At 48.9% G+C, this 18,067-nt stretch overlaps 1 protein-coding gene across 1 annotated transcript; it reads right to left on the bottom strand.

Moving 5' to 3' along the window:
- Nucleotides 1-248: 248 nt before the first annotated feature.
- LOC142261890 (uncharacterized) lies at nucleotides 249-14,387 on the bottom strand. Its single transcript, XM_075332150.1, has 6 exons — nucleotides 14,376-14,387; nucleotides 14,146-14,322; nucleotides 13,940-14,063; nucleotides 13,791-13,858; nucleotides 13,487-13,589; nucleotides 249-3,919 (listed from the first exon to the last, which is right to left on the bottom strand). Exons 1-6 carry the CDS (start codon nucleotides 14,385-14,387, stop codon nucleotides 2,310-2,312), a joined length of 2,094 nt encoding a protein of 697 aa, XP_075188265.1. The 3' UTR covers nucleotides 249-2,309.
- Between the last annotated feature and the right edge of the window lie 3,680 nt (nucleotides 14,388-18,067).

Raw genomic sequence — 18,067 nt, 5'->3', positions numbered from 1 at the left:
TTCCTTGTTTATGACGACCTTTCGGGATGAGGTTTTTTTTAAGGGGGGTTATGTTTTCAGATGTTTTGGTTTTAGGTTTCTAATATATACAATTCTATTTCTAGATAATTTATATTTTTGTCCTGCTGCAATTTGGGCCCCCAGAATGATTCATTGTCTTTATGATGTAAAGAAGGTTTCCTCAAGACTTCGCTTTTTTTTACTTTGGACCATGGATGACCATTGAATAGAAGAGAAAAAGAATAAAAGAGAATGAAATTATATTTATTCAGTGCTTAAATTGTATATATATTGGTGTCTGCTGATCACGTCAAAATTGGTGTGTACACACGCTGTATATTAATATTTATTATCAATATTTATTTGATGCTATAAGATATAACTTCATACAATTTATCATTATGCATTAAGCGTGATTAATTAATATATACCAGTATAAATGAAAAATGCCTGTAAGCTGACTGAATATGCACTAGCTATGTATAGATATCTTTGACAGGCTCAATGCATGCGTGGTTCAATGCCTCTCGATTTTCTAACTCTGTGCCGAATGGATCTATGTGCGCTCCATGCATGCGGTCCAGCGCGCACAGCCGGATCATCGATCAGCTGAGCTGTCACTGAGGTCACCCGCGGCCACCGCTGTATCCAGTGACAGCGGGTAACCTCAGTGACACCTCAGCTGATCGCGCTACTCACCTCAGTTGCTGCATGGAGCTGACAGGAGCGGCGGTGTCTTCTGCAGCCCCGGTCACCTTCATGCAGCAGAACTGGAAGCGACGCTGGACCATCCTGGATTACGCCGGACATGGAGGGCTTTTTGGGGTTTATTAAATTGGTGAATCAGAGAATTTGTTTATGTTTTTTATTTCTAATAAATGACTTTTTCAGGTGTGTGTGTTTATTTAGTGTAACTTACAGATTAATCATGGAAGGTATCTCGGGGAGATGCCTGACATGATTAATCTAGGATTTAGGGGCAGCTATGGGCTGCCATTAACTCCTTATTACCCCGATTTGCCAACGCACCAGGGCAAATCGGGAAGAACCGGGTACAGTGTATGCGGCACTTCTGGGCGGCTGCTGGCTGATATTGTTAGGCTGGTGGGCTCCCCATAACGTGGAGCTCCCCATCCTGAGAATACCAGCCTTCAGCCGTATGGCTTTATCTGGCTGGTATTAAAATTGGGGGGGAATCGCACGCCGTTTTTTTTTAATTGTTTATTTCACTGCACAGTATAGACACGCCCACCGGCTGCTGTGATTGGGTGCAGTGAGACACCTGTCACTCAGCGTGGGGGCGTGTCTCACTGCAACCAATCATAGGCGCCCGTGGGCGGGGAAAGCAGGGAATACGAGATTGTTTAATGAGCGGCCGGCTTTTTCAAAATCGTAAAAGCCGCCGGAGCAGTGTGAATGCCGTGCAGCACCGCTCCGGGGATCGGTGAGTATGAGAGAGGGCTGCTAACTTCAGTCACTCAGGGGATTAGCGGTCACCGGTGAGCCCTTCACAGGTGACCGCTAATCACGACGCGGCACAGACAGAGCTGCAGCATTACAATGAAGTCGGGTGAAGTTCACCCGAGTTCATTCTGATCGTGCGGCTCTGTCTGTGTCTGCTGTCATCTGCCATTCAGCTCTGCTACATGGCTGTCTGTGTCTGCTGTCAGCGGCCATGTAGCAGAGCTGAATGGCAGATGACATAGTAAAAAATACGCATTACACACGCATTACACACGCTAGTAAAATCATTAATTTATTCAGAAAAAGCATCGCACTTTGCGTTGCACTTGGACCTAATCTGAACTAAAATCAGACGAGTTTTTTTCAGCCCAGTCGGACCGATTTTACTCGCATAGATGTGTTTCCAGCCTAAGGCTATGTGCCCATGCTGCGGATTTCGCGCAGATTTTACCGCGGATTTACCGCGGATTTCCTGAAAATCTGCAGCAGCGGCACTTCCAAGCCATTTCAATGGCATTTTGGAAATGCTGTGTCCATGCTGCGGATTTTTCCGCGGCGGATTTGCCGCGGATTTTGATCCGGAAAAATCTGCAACATGTCAATTATTGTTGCGGATTTTGGTGCGGATTTTGGGTATAGAATGGGGGAAAAAGAAAAAATCCGCATCAAAATCCGTAGCAAATCCGCGGTAAATCCGCGGCAAAAATAAGGTGCGGATTTGCCGCAAAAGTCGCGGATTTTCATGCAGAAAAATCCGCAGGTACATTCTACCGTGGACACATAGCCTAAGAGTTCATTTACTGCTATAACATTTACCAGTTTCTAAAAAAAAAAATAAATGTCTTCTACCTTGTGTGAACTGTCATGTGTCTAACAAAAGCGGATTTGTGAACAAAGCATTTCTCACATTCTGGACAAGAATATGGCTTCTCCCCTGTGTGAGTTTTTATATGCCCATCAAGCTGTGATTTTCTAATAAAACAATTCCCACATTCTGAACAAGAAAATGGCTTCTCCCCCATGTGATTTTTTATATGCATATCAAGCTGTGATTTTCTAATAAAACATTTCCCACATTCTGAACATGAAAATGGCTTCTCCCCCGTATGAGTTTTTATATGCATATCAAGCTGTGATTTTCCAATAAAATATTTCCCACATTCTGGACAAGAAAATGGCTTCTCCCCAGTGTGAGTTTTAACATGCATATCAAGCTGTGATTTTCCAATAAAACATTTCCCACATTCTGAACAAGAAAATGGCTTCTCCCCAGTGTGAGTTTTTATATGCCTACTAAGCTCGCTTTTCTGAATAAAACATTTCCCACATTCTGAACAAGAAAATGGCTTCTCCCCCGTATGAGTTTTTATATGCATATCAAGCTTTGATTTTTTAATAAAACATTTCCCACATTCTGAACAAGAAAATAGCTTCTCCCCCGTGTGAGTTTTTATATGCATATCAAGCTGTGATTTTTCAATAAAACATTTCCCACATTCTGAACAAAAAAATGGCTTTTCCCCCGTGTGAGTTTTTATATGCATATCAAGCTTTGATTTTTGAATAAAACATTTCCCACATTCTGAACAAGAAAATGGCTTCTCCCCCGTGTGAGATTTTATATGCCTATCAAGCTGTGATTTTCCAATAAAACATTTCCCACATTCTGAACAAGAAAATGGCTTCTCCCCAGTGTGAGTTTTTATATGCATATTAAGCTGTGATTTCTGAATAAAACATTTCCCACATTCTGAACAAGAAAATGGCTTCTCCCCCGTGTGAGTTTTTATATGCATATTAAGCTGTGATTTCTGAATAAAACATTTCCCACATTCTGAACAAGAAAATAGCTTCTCCCCCGTGTGAGTTTTTATATGCATATCAAGCTGTGATTTTTCAATAAAACATTTCCCACATTCTGAACAAGAAAATGGCTTTTCCCCCGTGTGAGTTTTTATATGCATATCAAGCTGTGATTTTCCAATAAAACATTTCCCACATTCTGAACATGAAAATGACTTCTCTCTTCTGTGAGTTTTTATATGGTCATAAAAATCTTCGTTCTGAATAAAATGTTTCTTACATATTGGACATGAATATGATTTCTCCCCCATGTGAGTATTTAGATGTACAACAAGATGTGATTTATAACTAAAACATTTTCCACATTCTGAGCATGAAAATGGGTTTCCTTTGTGAATTATTTCATGTAAAATTAGAGCAGACTTTTGAGTAAAACACTTTCCACATTGATTACATGAATACAACTTCTCCCCTGTGTGAGCTCTTTGTTGTTGACCATCCCTCATGTGGCTCTTATTTTGCTGAATAATCTGTGGTGAATCGGGAGATGGTTTAGACACATCAGCTGACGGATCTTGGGTGTGAAGAGCTGAGGGTTTATCTGGGATAATGACTTGCTCTTCATTTATATTCTGTATAATGCCAAAATCTTCTGTCAAAAGAATAAAACAGATTTTGTCATTTTAAAAAAATAGAATCCTAAAACTTGGTTTTCACTGATAATCTTAGGCCCCTGTGTCATGATTCGCCTCCCTATACACATGGCTAGGGGGCGAAGCCTTCTCTCGGGCCTCACTTCCGGCCCCTGCATGCCTTAAAAGCTGATACTTCCAGTGAACCAGCGCCGGCTATAAGCTTAGCTCTGCTTTGCCTGTGATTGCTGGTCCTGTGAGTGATATCCTGATCTGTCTGTTCCTGTGCCCCTGTGCCCTTGTCTGTGTTCTGTCCCCTGGTCGTCCCTCCTGTCCTGTGTCCTCCCTCCTATTTCCCCATCGGTTGCTTCCTCCGGTACTGACCATAGCCTGACTTTGACTTCGCTTCTGCTTGCTCCTCCGGTCCTGCTTCTGCCCGTACGGTGTTTGACCCAGCCTGTCTCACTATTCCTCACATACCCTGCAGTTCTGCCTCTCAGCTGTGCTGATTAGGCAGTGCATGAGAACGCTGTGCATTTCCTTCCTGGTTCTCATTGCTCTGTGTAGTGTCGTCTGCTGCAGAGCTCTGGCTCCCCCTGGTGGCAGCATTACAGTATAGCCGGCCCCAATAGGCTTTATCTCCCATAGGGAGGAAGAAAAGAAAAAAGCCATTTAATTCTTGGTAGTGGGATCCAACTTTGCAGGATACCAGACTGTAATGGATCCACTCAGTACTTTGTGCGAGCAAGTAGCCAACCTTACGCAGCTGGTGCAGGATTTGGCTGCAGAGCATCGCACCCTGGTAGCTTCACACAACATTCTGCAGAGTGAGGTTTCTGCTTCTGCGAGGGTCACCTCAGTGGCAGTTACCTCACAAACCGTAGGACAGCATAGTCCCACTGATGTCCAACTGACCTCCCTTGAACCCACGGTGATGCTCCCCGATAAATTCTCGGGGGAGAAAAACCTATTTCGGACATTTAGGGAGAGTTGCAAGCTTCATTTCACTCTCCGGCTTCGGTCCTCGGGGAATGAGATCCAGCGGGTGGGGATCATCATGTCGTTACTTAGAGGGGGTCCCTTGACCTGGGCATTTTCCCTACCCCCTTCGGCCCCGGAACGGCATTCGGTTGACCTCTTCTTTGACTCCCTCGGGGTGATATATGACGAACCAGACCGTGTACGGGTGGCTGAGGACAGGATCATGTGTCTCACTCAGGGAAACCACACTGCTGAGCTATATTGTTCTGAGTTTCCGCAGTGGTCCACTGAGGTACGGTGGAATGATTCTGCACTCAGGTGCCAATTCTGGAGAGGTCTTTCGGAGTCCCTGAAAGACGCATTGGCTCTGCACCCTCCTCCCAGCACCTTGGATGATGCGATGACGGAGGCAGTTCGTATGGACCGCAGATTACGGGAAAGAAGGGGAACCATGCGTGAGATTCCGCCCCCTCTACCTAGGGCACCTTCTTTGCCAGCTATGGAACGGATGGAAGTTGGAGCCATCAGTCCGGATGAGAAGGAGAGGAGAAGACGCCGAGATCTCAAGCTGTGCTTCTATTGTGGACACCATGGATATTGGAGGAAATACTGCCCGGCTTGCCCCTCCGCTAAACAGTTGTCGGGAAACTTCTAAGTCTGGGTAACGGTCGAGGAGGTTGCCCAGACTATCAGCTACCTTTCCTATCCTCCAATAAGATACTTCTGAATGTCGACCTCCGGGTCAAGGAGTTGGTCTGGTCTGCTACTGCCTTTATTGACTGTGGGTCCGCTATGAACTTCATTGACTCTGAGTTGGTCCAAAGATTAGAGTTAGGGACAGTGAGGTTAGAAGGACCCATTCAACTCCTGGCAATTGATAAAACACCGCTGCCTCAAAACCTCATTCGGTTTGCTACAGAAAAATTTACTCTGGTGATCGGGTCTCTGCATTCTGAAACGATTTCTTGTTTTGTAATGGCCAATCTCCCTGCTGGATTAGTGTTGGGGTATCTATGGTTAAGGTTACATAATCCCGTTATTGATTGGGAGTGTCGTACCATAGTCAAATGGAGTCCTGCTTGTCATAAAAGGTGTTTACAATCTGTACCTGTGTTCTCCGTAAGTCCTGAGGGTCTTCCGGAATACCTGAGGGACTACGGAGACGTATTCTCGGAAACAGAGGCCGAGGTTTTGCCGCCTCATCGCCCATATGACTGTGCCATCGATTTACTTCCCAATACCAAATTGCCCAAGGCCCGTTTATATTACCTTTCGGGTCCAGAAAGGGCTGCTATGAAATCATACATATCTGATAGTATACGTAAAGGGCATATCCGTCCTTCTTCTTCCCCTGTGGCTGCTGGGTTCTTTTTTGTAAAGAAGAAGGACGGAGGATTAAGACCATGTCTCGATTTCCGAGAATTAAACAAAATTACTGTGAAAAACACGTATCCGCTTCCACTCATCCCTGATCTCTACAACCAACTCTCTGAAGCCCGGTGGTTTACCAAACTAGATCTCAGTGGGGCCTATAATCTTATCCGTATTAGAGAAGGGGATGAGTGGAAAACGGCCTTTCTGACGTCAGAGGGGTTATTCGAGAATTTGGTGATGCCTTTTGATCTAACAAATGCCCCTGCGGTGTTTCAAAATTTCATCAACGATATCTTCTCTGATTTTCTTGGTCGTTTTGTGGTCATCTATCTCGATGACATTTTCATTTATTCTGCCCACAGAGATACGCATATTATGCATGTTCGCTCAGTATTACAGAGATTGCGTGATAACCATCTGTTTGCCAAGCTTGAAAAATGTGTTTTCTCTGTTCAGGAAATAGCCTTTCTTGGGTTACTCCTTTCTCGTGATGGGTTTTAAATGGACCCAGGAAAGGTGCAGGCTATCGTGGATTGGGTGCAACCCAGGGATATCAAGGCGCTACAATGCTTTTTGGGTTTCGTAAATTATTATCGAAGGTTCATTAAGGGATTCTCTCAAATTGCCAAACCATTGACTGACCTTACACGGAAAGGGGCGGATCTGCAGAACTGGTCGCAAACGGCTGTCCAGGCCTTTCTTGAGTTAAAGGACCGGTTCATGTCCGCCCCAGTCCTGGTACAGCCTGACCTCGAGGCACTGTTTGTTGTGGAGGTGGACACCTCAGAGGTGGGGGTGGGAGCTGTTCTCTCTCAGGGCCCCTGCTACTCTGACAAATCTGCGACCATGTGCGTTCTTCTCCAAGAAATTCACTCCGGCTGAGAGGAACTATGATGTGGGTAACCGTGAATTATTGGCGGTACAGTTGGCATTCGAAGAATGGAGGCATTTTTTGGAGGGTGCTGTTCACCGTATTACTGTCATCACTGATCATAAAAACCTTGGGTATATCGAGTCCGCCAAGAGATAGACGCCTCGACAAGCGAGGTGGGCTCTTTTCTTTTCTAGATTTCATTTTTGTATTACTTTTCGGCCGGGGTCTAAAAACGTGAGGGCAGATGCACTGTCTCGTAGTTTGGACCCGGTGTCACCTCCAGAGCCTCCTTCCTCCATTCTTCCACGAGGGGTGGTGGTCGCTGCCTTGTCGTCCGAGTTAGAGGCTGAGGTCAGGGAAGCCCAGTCCTCAGCGCCATCTTCCGCTCCAGACACTAAACTGTTTGTCCCTTTGCACCTCCGGTTACGGGTACTTCAAGAGTTCCATGAGTCCGTACTTAGTGGCCATCCTGGAGTTACAGCCACTCGCAGGGCTGTTGCTCGACTGTTTTGGTGGCCATCTCTTCACTCAGATGTTGCTCGGTTTGTGTCTGACTGTGCTACATGTGCCCGTGCTAAGGTATGTCGTAACCGGCCGGCTGGGGAACTGGTTCCATTACCTGTTCCTGAAAGACCATGGACCCACTTGTCCATGGATTTCATTATGGACCTCCCTGTCTCAAATGGTATGACTGTGATCTGGGTGGTGGTGGATCGTTTTAGTAAACAGGCACATTTTGTTCCCCTCTCCGGTCTACCTTCTGCTGCGGCCCTTGCCAACCACTTTATTGACCAGGTGGTTCGGTTACATGGGTTGCCCCTGAATATTGTGTCTGACAGGGGGGTACAATTCATTTCTCGGTTTTGGAGGGCCTTGTGCAGGCAGTTGGGAATTGAGTTGTCCTTCTCGTCCGCCTATCATCCCGAGTCCAATGGGCAGACGGAAAGGACGAATCAGACCCTTGAGCAAATCCTGCGGTGCTTGGTTTCTGCTCAGCAGGAGGATTGGTGTACGTTTTTGCCCCTTGCGGAGTTTACATTCAATAGCAGAGTCCATCAGTCTACGGGTACTTCTCCCTTCTTCTGTAATTATGGGTTTCACCCTCACTTTGGGACCTTCTCTAGAGTGGATTCGGGGTGTCCAGGGGCTGACTCCATCATTCAGCATCTGGGGGAGGTGTGGAAGGAGGTACGGCGGTACATCGTGACGGCTCAACAGTCCCAGAAATGCCAAGCGGACAAACGCCATTCTTTGGGACCTCCCTTTCAGGTGGGGGACAAAGTGTGGTTGTCCACTCAGAATACCAGGCTCAGGGTTCCATCTGCTAAGTTGGGTCCTAAGTTTATAGGGCCCTATGAGATCATCGAAGTGATCTACCCGGTGGCCTTTCGGTTGCAACTGCCCCAGACCTTGCGTATTCCCAATGTGTTTCATACCTCCTTGCTTAAGCCATTTGTTCCTTCGGTCGTGGATTCTCAGACCCTTCCGGCTCCGATACTGGTGGACGGTGAGGAGGAGTACGAAATTCAGCGTATTATCGACTCTCGTTGGGTTCGTAGTTCCCTCCAGTATCTGATTCATTGGAAGGGTTACGGTCCGGAGGACCGGTCCTGGGTGCCGGCTCGATCCGTGCGGGCCGATCGGTTAATTGTGGCTTTCCACCGGAAGTATCCTGGGAAGCCTGGGGGTCCGGTGGCCCCCCCCTTGAGGAAGGGGTACTGTCATGATTCGCCTCCCTATACACATGGCTAGGGGGCGAAGCCTTATCTCGGGCCTCACTTCCTGCCCCTGGATGCCTTAAAAGCTGACACTTCCAGTGAACCTGCGGCGCCGGCTATAAGCTTAGCTCTGCTTTGCCTGTGATTGCTGGTCCTGTGAGTGATATCCTGATCTGTCTGTTCCTGTGCCCCCGTGCCCTTGTCTGTGTTCTGTCCCCTAGTCGTCCCTCCTGTCCTGTGTCCTCCCTCCTATTTCCCCACTCGGTTGCTTCCTCCGGTACTGACCTTAGCCTGACTTTGACTTCGCTTCTGCTCGCTCCTCCGGTCCTGCTTCTGCCCGTACTGTGTTTGACCCAGCCTGTCTCACTATTCCTCACATACCCTGCAGTTCTGCCTCTCAGCTGTGCTGATTAGGCAGTGCATGAGAACGCTGTGCATTTCCTTCCTGGTTCTCATTGCTCTGTGTAGTGTCGTCTGCTGCAGAGCTCAGGCTCCCCCTGGTGGCAGCATTACACCCTGACTGAAGTATCATTGTGCTGCCCAGATAATGATTGTTTTATTACCAAGACAACTCTACAACATGTCCAAAAAGAATAGCAAACTAGGTAATAATTATATCCTGAATGTCATACCTGGCACCACATGCACAGTGTCCATGGCTGCCTTATATAACGCGACATAAGAGGAATTATACTTTATGATGCCATAAAACTGAGTGTCTAAATATTCTATAAAAAGAAAAGGACAGAGGACAGCGGCGCTCCATGTGTGAATCGGCCGAGCACAGCAACCAAAATATGGTCTACAGCGCTCACCCCACAAATTGTACTAGCAGGTACAACACTGGGAACAGCCCAAGAAAATCCTCCAGAAGCTGCTGCGCCGACTGCCCAAGGCAGGGAGTTGATCATGGAAGGAAAGGGGCTGCAGAGCGGGAGGATCCGGGCGCTGCAAAAAGAGAAGACGAGCCAGTGCAAGAGAAATCAATTCTTACAGAATACCGCTCTGCAGCCCCTTTCCTTCCATAAATCCTCTATAAGATGGAAGAGTCAGCAATAGACATGAGCAACCAAGGAGATACAGTGGAATCTTGGATTAAAGGTCACTTTACACGCTACAATATCGTTAATGAATTGTCAGGGTCACGTTGATTGTGACGCACATCCGGCGTCATTAACGATATCGCAGCGTGTGATACTTACCTGCGACCTTTACTGACCTCAAAAGTGGTGAAAATCGTTCACCATGGAGAGGTCGTCCTAAAAGCAAAAATCGTTAATTGTTTATTATTGATGTTGTTCGTCGCTCCTGCGGCAGCACACATCGCTATGTGTGACACCACAGGAGCAACGAACATCTCCTTAACTGCCTACACCGGCAATGCGGAAGGAAGGAGGTGGGCGGGATGTTACGTCCCGCTCATCTCTGCCCCTCCGCTTTGATTGGCTGGCCGCTTAGTGACGGCGCGGTGACGTCACTGTGATGCCAAACACACCTCCCCCTTGAGGGAGGGATTGTTCAGCAGTCACAGCGACGTTGCCGACCAGGTAAGTGCGTGTGACGCTGCCGTAGCCATAATGTTCGCTGTGGCAGTGATCACACGATATCGCATGTGCGATGGGGGGCGGGTGCTTTCACGCTCGAGATCGCTAGTGATATCGCAGCGTGTAAAGCCCCCTCAAGTCCATATGCGCACGTTGTGTTTTTTCATGCGCTTACGCAGTGTTTTAAACTGCAGCGTACATGCGTTCTGTGTCCACAGCAAAGTCTATGAGAATTTAGAAAATTCCATGCGCACGTTGCGTTTTAAAGTGCAGCGTTTTGCATGCCAAACTTTTTACAAAATCGATGCATTCTAAAAAGCAACATGTCACTTCTTTTGTCCGTTTTGGATGCTTTTCCCACTCTGTCCATGGGAGTGCAAGCTTCCAGAATGCATCCATTCTGCATTCAAAATACATCCAAAATGCAGCGTTTTGGCTGCGTTTTAAAATGCACATGCAGTGAAAAACCGCTGCAGAATGTGTGTCACGGAAGAACGCAACATGCACACATACCCTAATAGTAACTTGGTTTGACAGCGTTTTGCAAAACAAGCAAAGCTTTTTAAAAATGCATAACTTGATTTAAGAACAATGATTTGCAATAAGAGCAAATACTCACTGCACACACTTCCGGTTCCATCCATTCACTGCGCTCTGACCCGCTCTGCAGTTAACTTTCTGTATATAAGTACTATATACAGTATACCATTGTACAGAACATACTATATAGCATGTCTATTAATTTGCATTTGTGGATACAGAACTGTACTTCTTTTCTGCTAACCAGTACAGCACAAAGCTTGTAATGTAATTACTTGCTTGGGCACTATTCCTACCCCCACTAGGCTTACTTCTGTCCTTATTTTGGGAAGAATAGATTCGGGGTGTATTTTTTGTGTGTATTGTACTAGAATAAAGATTATCATATTTATACATAATGTTTTCTCTCTATAGTGCACCTCAAGTTAATTAATAATTCTATTTAAGCTAAAAAGCAGTATAATTTGTTTTATAATGTACAGTATTTTGTATTGCTGTAATAAGTTAATATAAATACTAATTATATTTGGGTTGTGGAATGAATTGTCTGCTTTTCAATTATTTTCTATGGGAAAATTCGCATTGATATAAGAGTAACTTTGTTTAAGAAAACAGCCCCGAAATGAATTATGCTCATAATCCAAAGTTCCACTATATTTGTTACATTTCAGCATCTTGTGATTAAAAAGAAAATAAATCTGAACATTTTCTCTCCTAGAAGAAAATCAGAATCTAGAAATGTTTTATCCTTTTATCCTAAACTCGTATCCTGCACATTCACTGACGAAATGACGTCAATAGAAGCATCGCTCAAGAATCCCCCCCCCAATATCAGGATTAAATTGCCGGACCCCGGACATCCTATCAGGACACAATGGGTTATATATAAGAGGTGACGCTCGTCTTTCATGTAACCATGATATTTGTTATGTGATAATAATGCTCTGCCATCTCTGTCTCTTCCTCCTCCCTGGTGAGCAGCATTACCGACCCTCAGAGTAGTAATCTCCATCCGCTCCTGTTATTTGGGTTTATGTCTCCATGTTCTGTATCTGTCACACACAGACATGAGTGTAATAGGAGATAATGGATTTGTGGCGCCCTGGACAAGCCAAGACGTCACAGGTACTGCAAGAACACACCCCACACCCCGGCTAGGCACATCAAAGTCAGACAAAAATCCTTGTTGCCTCCCTCCAGGGGCTGATGTCCACACCAGGGGGTGGAGCCAGGCAGTTGGCCCCACCCACCGAGGAGTTCACAGTCCTGGAGGCGGGAAAGGAGTGAGATGAGATCAGTTCTGGAGTGGAGAGAGTGAAGTAGCAGTGGAGCAGACTGACCGTGTCCGGGTACGTGGCCCGGGCACATACAGCAAGGTTGGCAGATGGTGGTGACCGTCTGCAGGAGAGGCCGATTGACGCAAACCGTAAGGACCGGGGACGGTCGGTGGCCCGCCAATACCGGACCGGGGAGCGAAGAGAAGCCAGCACCATTCGGCAGGGCCTACGGACCCCGACCAGGCTTGGAGTCGCCGTAAAACCGGTCAAATCCGTTAGCGAAGGGAACCTCCGGGGTTTCCCAGCAGCAAAGACCCGATCGAAGGCAACCGCTCAAACCGTGAAGGGAAATACAGTCACCGCCAAGGCTACAGTTCCCAGGGCCAGAGCCTGCGGGCAAAAGGGGCTCCCTCAGCATCCATCCAAGCTGGGGAGCGGGTTACCGGTGGGAAGCCATCAGAACCAGAAACATACTACAGGTGCAGGGAAAGGCAGTCACCGCCAACCTACCGGGAGAAAAGCCACCGCAGCCGTCTGTGGGACCCGTCCATCCAGCCATTTGTTTTACCGGAGGCTTTGCATTCGTCATTGGCTGAGTGAGTACCACTGTGCCGTGCGGCACCGCGCTGCCCCCGCAACCCTGCACCTCACCAAGCCCCGACATCCACCTTTCATTCACCCTCACCGGGCCCCGGGACAACCAACCCCTACCCACGGAGGGGGAAAACAACATCCAAGCTGCTCCCTGTCATCGCTCTCGGGATCCCCGTCCAGAGCAGCGGTGGTGTCACAACTTCACCACAACCGTGGGTGGCGTCACGGACAATACCCTCCAAACCCCCCCAAAACCTTCCCCTTTCACTCACGGGCGAGGAGCGCCGCTCGAGTCCCCGGATCCGGCCCACCGCTCAAGCCGCCGAGCAGCAAGCAAAGCAGCCCCGAGCCGGACCCGAGCGTGGTGAGCGCAGCGTCCCCTCCCCGCCCGCGACAGATTCTTAGTCCCTAAACTGGAGAAACCCCTCATCAGCCCTGACAGCGGATAATAGGAAAGAGCTGGAGCTGGTCCTCGCTCACATCGGCAGAATTCATGTCCAGCTGTATTTCTCCTCTATAACAACTGCACATCCCGTGTTATCACCTGCACCGGGATCACAGATTCATTCACATTTCATGTGTATTTTACATGAAGGGTTAATATACCGCTGGAGAAACTGACACAGCAAAGAGCGGAAAATAGGAATGTGTGACTTGTGTGTGTTATTGGGTGGTCTGTACTCACCGGGGCGGTGATCTGTAGGAATCTCCTCGTTACTCCACTGATCGCCCCTCACATTTCTCTCTGGAGAATTAATATTGTTCAGATCTTTATCCAGATCCAAAAGCTGCAAAACAAAATATTGTAAACGTCCCCGGGAATAATGGAGATAAGATCCGGACATGTGAGGTCTGTGGTCAGCTGTGATCCTGCCGTCTCCACCGCTCTCATTACACAAGTATAAAACATCTAATACTGGAGGAGAAAACAAGACTGAACACAAGGAGGTCACAGCCGTCTACACCTCATAGGGGAGATCTCCATCTACCTGAGGATCCTGTGGAGGAGGAGGAGGAGCGGGACATCTCTCTGGGGTCGTCCTCGTACTGGAGAGACCTGCAGGAGACACAGACAGGACGGACATCATTATTACATACAGATAATTATAGGCCGGGTGTATTCAGTCCTGTCTATTACCTGGTGATGTGCGGGGCTGGGGCTCCTCCATCATCACCTCCTTGTACCGGTCCTTGTGTCCTTCTAGATACTCCCACTCCTCCATGGAGAAATAGACGGTGACGTCCTGACACCTTATAGGAACCTGACAACACAATGATACCGTCATCACCCAGAATCCTCCAGTACCGTCCTGTATAATGTCCCAGCATTCCCAGCAGTGTCACCTCTCCAGTCAGCAGCTCAATGATCTTGTTGATGAGTTCTAGGATCTTCTGGTCACTGATGTCCTCATGTATCCGGGGATGAGGTGGAGGCCCCGGGATTGGGCTCAGGGTTCCTCCCCGTCCTTCAGACACAGGGGCCTGACAGCGATCACTAGAGATCTTCACTACTGTGTAATCCTGAGTGTGGAGACATTAATAATATCACTACAGACATTTCCAGAGTCCATCACCTCCCCGGTCATATCCTCTGTTATTCCCATAGATAATGATGTAATGTGATGACATCAGAACCTCTCACCTCCCCGGTCATATCCTCTGTTATTCCCATAGATAATGATGTAATGTGATGACATCAGAGCCTCTCACCTCCCCGGTCATATCCTCTGTTATCCCCATAGATAATGATGTAATGTGATGACATCAGAACCTCTCACCTCCCCGGTCATATCCTCTGTTATTCCCATAGATAATGATGTAATGTGATGACATCAGAACCTCTCACCTCCCCGGTCATATCCTCTGTTATTCCCATAGATAATGATGTAATGTGATGACATCAGAGCCTCTCACCTCCCCGGTCATATCCTCTGTTATCCCCATAGATAATGATGTAATGTGATGACATCAGAACCTCTCACCTCCCCGGTCATATCCTCTTTTATCCCCATAGATAATGATGTAATGTGATGACATCAGAACCTCTCACATCTCCAGTAAGATGGAAGATTATTTCCAGACTCAGGTTTAATATCTTTAGTTATTAGAAAATATTTAGAAAAGAAAACAACAGAATATCCTTTATTGTGAAGAGGATGAGATGATTTCCTCCATGTGTAGTGCGGGGTCTGTCGCTCATCCTCTCCTCCATGTGTAGTGCGGGGTTTGTCGCTCTCTCTCCTCCATGTGTAGTGCGTGGCCTGTCGCTCTCTCTCCTCCATGTGTAGTGCGTGGCCTGTCGCTCTCTCTTCCACGTGTAATGCGAGGTCTGTCGTCTCTCCCCCACGTGTAGTGCGGGGTCTGTCGCTCTCTCTCCCTCATGGGTAGTGCGGGGTCTGTCGCTCTCTCTCCCCCACGTGTAGTGTGGGGTCTGTCGCTCTCTCTCCTCCTCGTGTAGTGCGGGGTCTGTCGCTCTCTCTCCTCCTCGTGTAGTGCGGGGTCTGTCGCTCTCTCCCCCACGTGTACGTGTAGTGCGAGGTGTGTCGCTCTTTCCCCCCATGTGTAGTGCAGAGTCTGTCGCTCTCTCTCCCCCCACGTGTAGTGCGGGGTCTGTTGCTCTCTCTCCCCCACGTGTAGTGCAAGGTCTGTCTCTCTCCCCCCCCACGTGTAGTGCGGCGTCTGTCGCTCTCTCTCCCCCACGTGTAGTGCGGGGTTTGTCGCTCCCCCCCACGTGTAGTGCGGTGTCTGTCGCACTCTCTCCCCCCACGTCTAGTGCGGTGTCTGTCGCACTCTCTCCCTCATGAGTAGTGCGGAGTCTGTCGCTCTCTCCCCCACGTGTAGTGCGGAGTCTGTTGCTCTCTCTCCCCCACGTGTAGTGCAAGGTCTGTCGCCCCCCCCCCCCCACATGTAGTGCGGGGTCTGTCGCTCTCCCCCCACGTGTAGTGCAGGGTCTGTCGCTCTTCCCCCCCCCACGTGTAGGGCGGGGTCTGTCGCTCTCTCCCCCCACGTGTAGTGCGGGGTCTGTCGCTCTCTCTCCCCCCCACGTGTAGTGCGGTGTCTGTCGCTCTCTCTCCCTCATGGGTAGTGCGGTGTCTGTCGCTCTCTCTCCCCCATGGGTAGTGCGGGGTCTGTCGCTCTCTCTCCCCCATGTGTGTCGCGGGCGGGGAGGAGGACGCTGCGCTCACCACGCTCGGGTCCGGCACTGCTGATGCTTCGCTTGCTGCTCGGTGGCTCGAGTGGTGGGCCGGATCCCGGGGACTCGAGCGGCGCTCCTCGCCCGTGAGTGAAAAGGGGAATGGTTTTGGGGATTTATTGTCCGTGACGCCACCCACGGTTGTGGTGAGGTTGTGACACCACCGCTGCTCTGGACGGGGATCCCGGGAGCGATGACAGGGAGCAGCGTAGTTGTTGTTTTCCCCTCCGTGGGTAGGGGGTTGGTGGGCCCGGTAAGGGAGGGATGTGGCAGGTGGGTTACGGGACCTGGCTAGGTGCAGGGTCGCAGGGGCGCAGTGGTACTCACTCAGCCAATGACGAATGCAAAGTCCTTGGTAAAACACACGGCTGGATGGACGGGTCCCACTGACTGCTGCGGTGGTTTCTGCTAGTAGGTAGGTTGATGGTAACTGTCTTTCCCTGCATCTTTAGTATGTTCTTGGTACTGATGGCTTCCCACCGTTAACCCGCTCCCCAGCTTAGATGGATGCTGAGGGAGCCCCTTTTGCCCGCAGGCTCTGGCCCTGGGAACTGTAGCCTTGGCGGTGACTGTATTTCCCTTCACGGTGTGAGCTGTTGCCTTCTATCGGGGCTTGACTGCTGGGAAACCCAGGAGGTTCACTTCGCTAACGGATTTGAGCGGTTTTACGGCGACTCCAAGCCTGGTCGGGGTCCGTAGGCCCTGTCGAACGGTGCTGGCTTCTCTTCGTTCCCTGGTCCGGTACCGGAGGGCCACCGCCCGTCCTTGGTCCTTACGGTTCACTCCAATTGGCCTCTCCTGCAGACTGTCACCACCGTCTGCCAACCTTGCTGTATGTGCCCGGGCCACATACCCGGACATGGTCAGTCTGCTCCTCTACTACTTCACTCTTTCACCCTCAAAACTGATCTGACTTTCCTTTTCCCGCCTCCAGGACTGTGAACTCCTCGGCGGGTGGGGCCAAACGCCTGGCTCCACCCCCTGGTGTGGACATCAGCCCCTGGAGGGAGGCAACAAGGGTTTTTGTCTGACTTCAGTGTGCCTAGCCGGGGTGTGGGGTGTGTTGTTGTAGTACCTGTGACGACCTGGCTTGTCCAGGGCGCCACATTCCCCCTTAGTAAAATGCAGACCGTCCGCGGGCTGCCCGTCCATCACCGGTTTTATTTTTCTTAACTGTAAAAGAGTAAAACATGTGTAACAACAAGCATTTTTCATCAATCATCCCACAACGGGAGGCACATTCTTAAACGTTACTTAACGGTTGTCTATTTTTATTAAAACGGTTACGGCTTCCGCTCTTCTCCCACCCAAACAACCTGGCCCTGATGCTGCCCCTAAGAAGTGGGCAACACCCCTTGACCCCAGTCCTGAACCAAGTTGCCCGAGCGGGTACGGTCTCTTTCAGGGGACCCGCGTCCATGGGGACCCCTGAACCCCCGGAGGATCGCCACTGGTTACGGCAGTGGCGGGCCTGGGCCATCCCTTTCCTCCAGGCCCATCTGTTATGATCCGGAACCATGGAAGACCACCACAAATCATTGGCAAAAGGTGACAAGAGCATTGGCAACTAATCTGGCCGCCATCCCCTTACTAACCATCACAACTAGAAGTAGCCGAGGGGTGAACTAACATCCTGTGCACCGCGAACCCAGCCGGAGAACTAACTATCCTAAAGGTAGGAAAGATGAATAACTCTCTGCCTCAGAAACTAGACAAGAATAGCAAGCCCCCCACATTCAAAGACTGCGGTGATATAGGAAAAACACAACACACAGGTAGATGACAGGATTAGCAAAATGTGAGGCCCCCGCTGACTAAAATAGGAAAGGACAGGAAAGGGACTGATGGTGGCCAGAGAAAAACCCTGCAAAATACCAACTTCCTGATAGTACAAAAAGGCCCTCAGATCACTAGATCTGAACTCCGTCCTATACCAGGTGCCCTTGTCATACCAATGAACAGAAAACAAGAATCATAACAAAGTCAACAAGCCACAAACACATGGACCCAAAGGAGCTATACTCCACACAGAACTGCAGGGAGTTCCCTAACAATCCACTGAGGGGAAAAATC

The sequence above is a fragment of the Anomaloglossus baeobatrachus genome, chromosome 1, assembly GCF_048569485.1.
Source record: "Anomaloglossus baeobatrachus isolate aAnoBae1 chromosome 1, aAnoBae1.hap1, whole genome shotgun sequence".
NCBI classification, from domain to species: Eukaryota; Metazoa; Chordata; class Amphibia; order Anura; family Aromobatidae; genus Anomaloglossus; species Anomaloglossus baeobatrachus.
Note: the sequence above shows the minus strand (reverse complement) of the source record. Positions and strands in the feature narration are given on the sequence as shown.

Excerpts from the sequence above, each read along its gene's own strand:
- LOC142261890 (XM_075332150.1), bottom strand. Across the intron at positions 13,859-13,939 it reads CCAGCCCCGCACATCACCAG|GTCTCTCCAGTACGAGGACG; the intron begins GTAATAGACAGG and ends TGTCTCCTGCAG. Across the intron at positions 13,590-13,790 it reads CTCCTCCACAGGATCCTCAG|CTTTTGGATCTGGATAAAGA; the intron begins GTAGATGGAGAT and ends TTTGTTTTGCAG.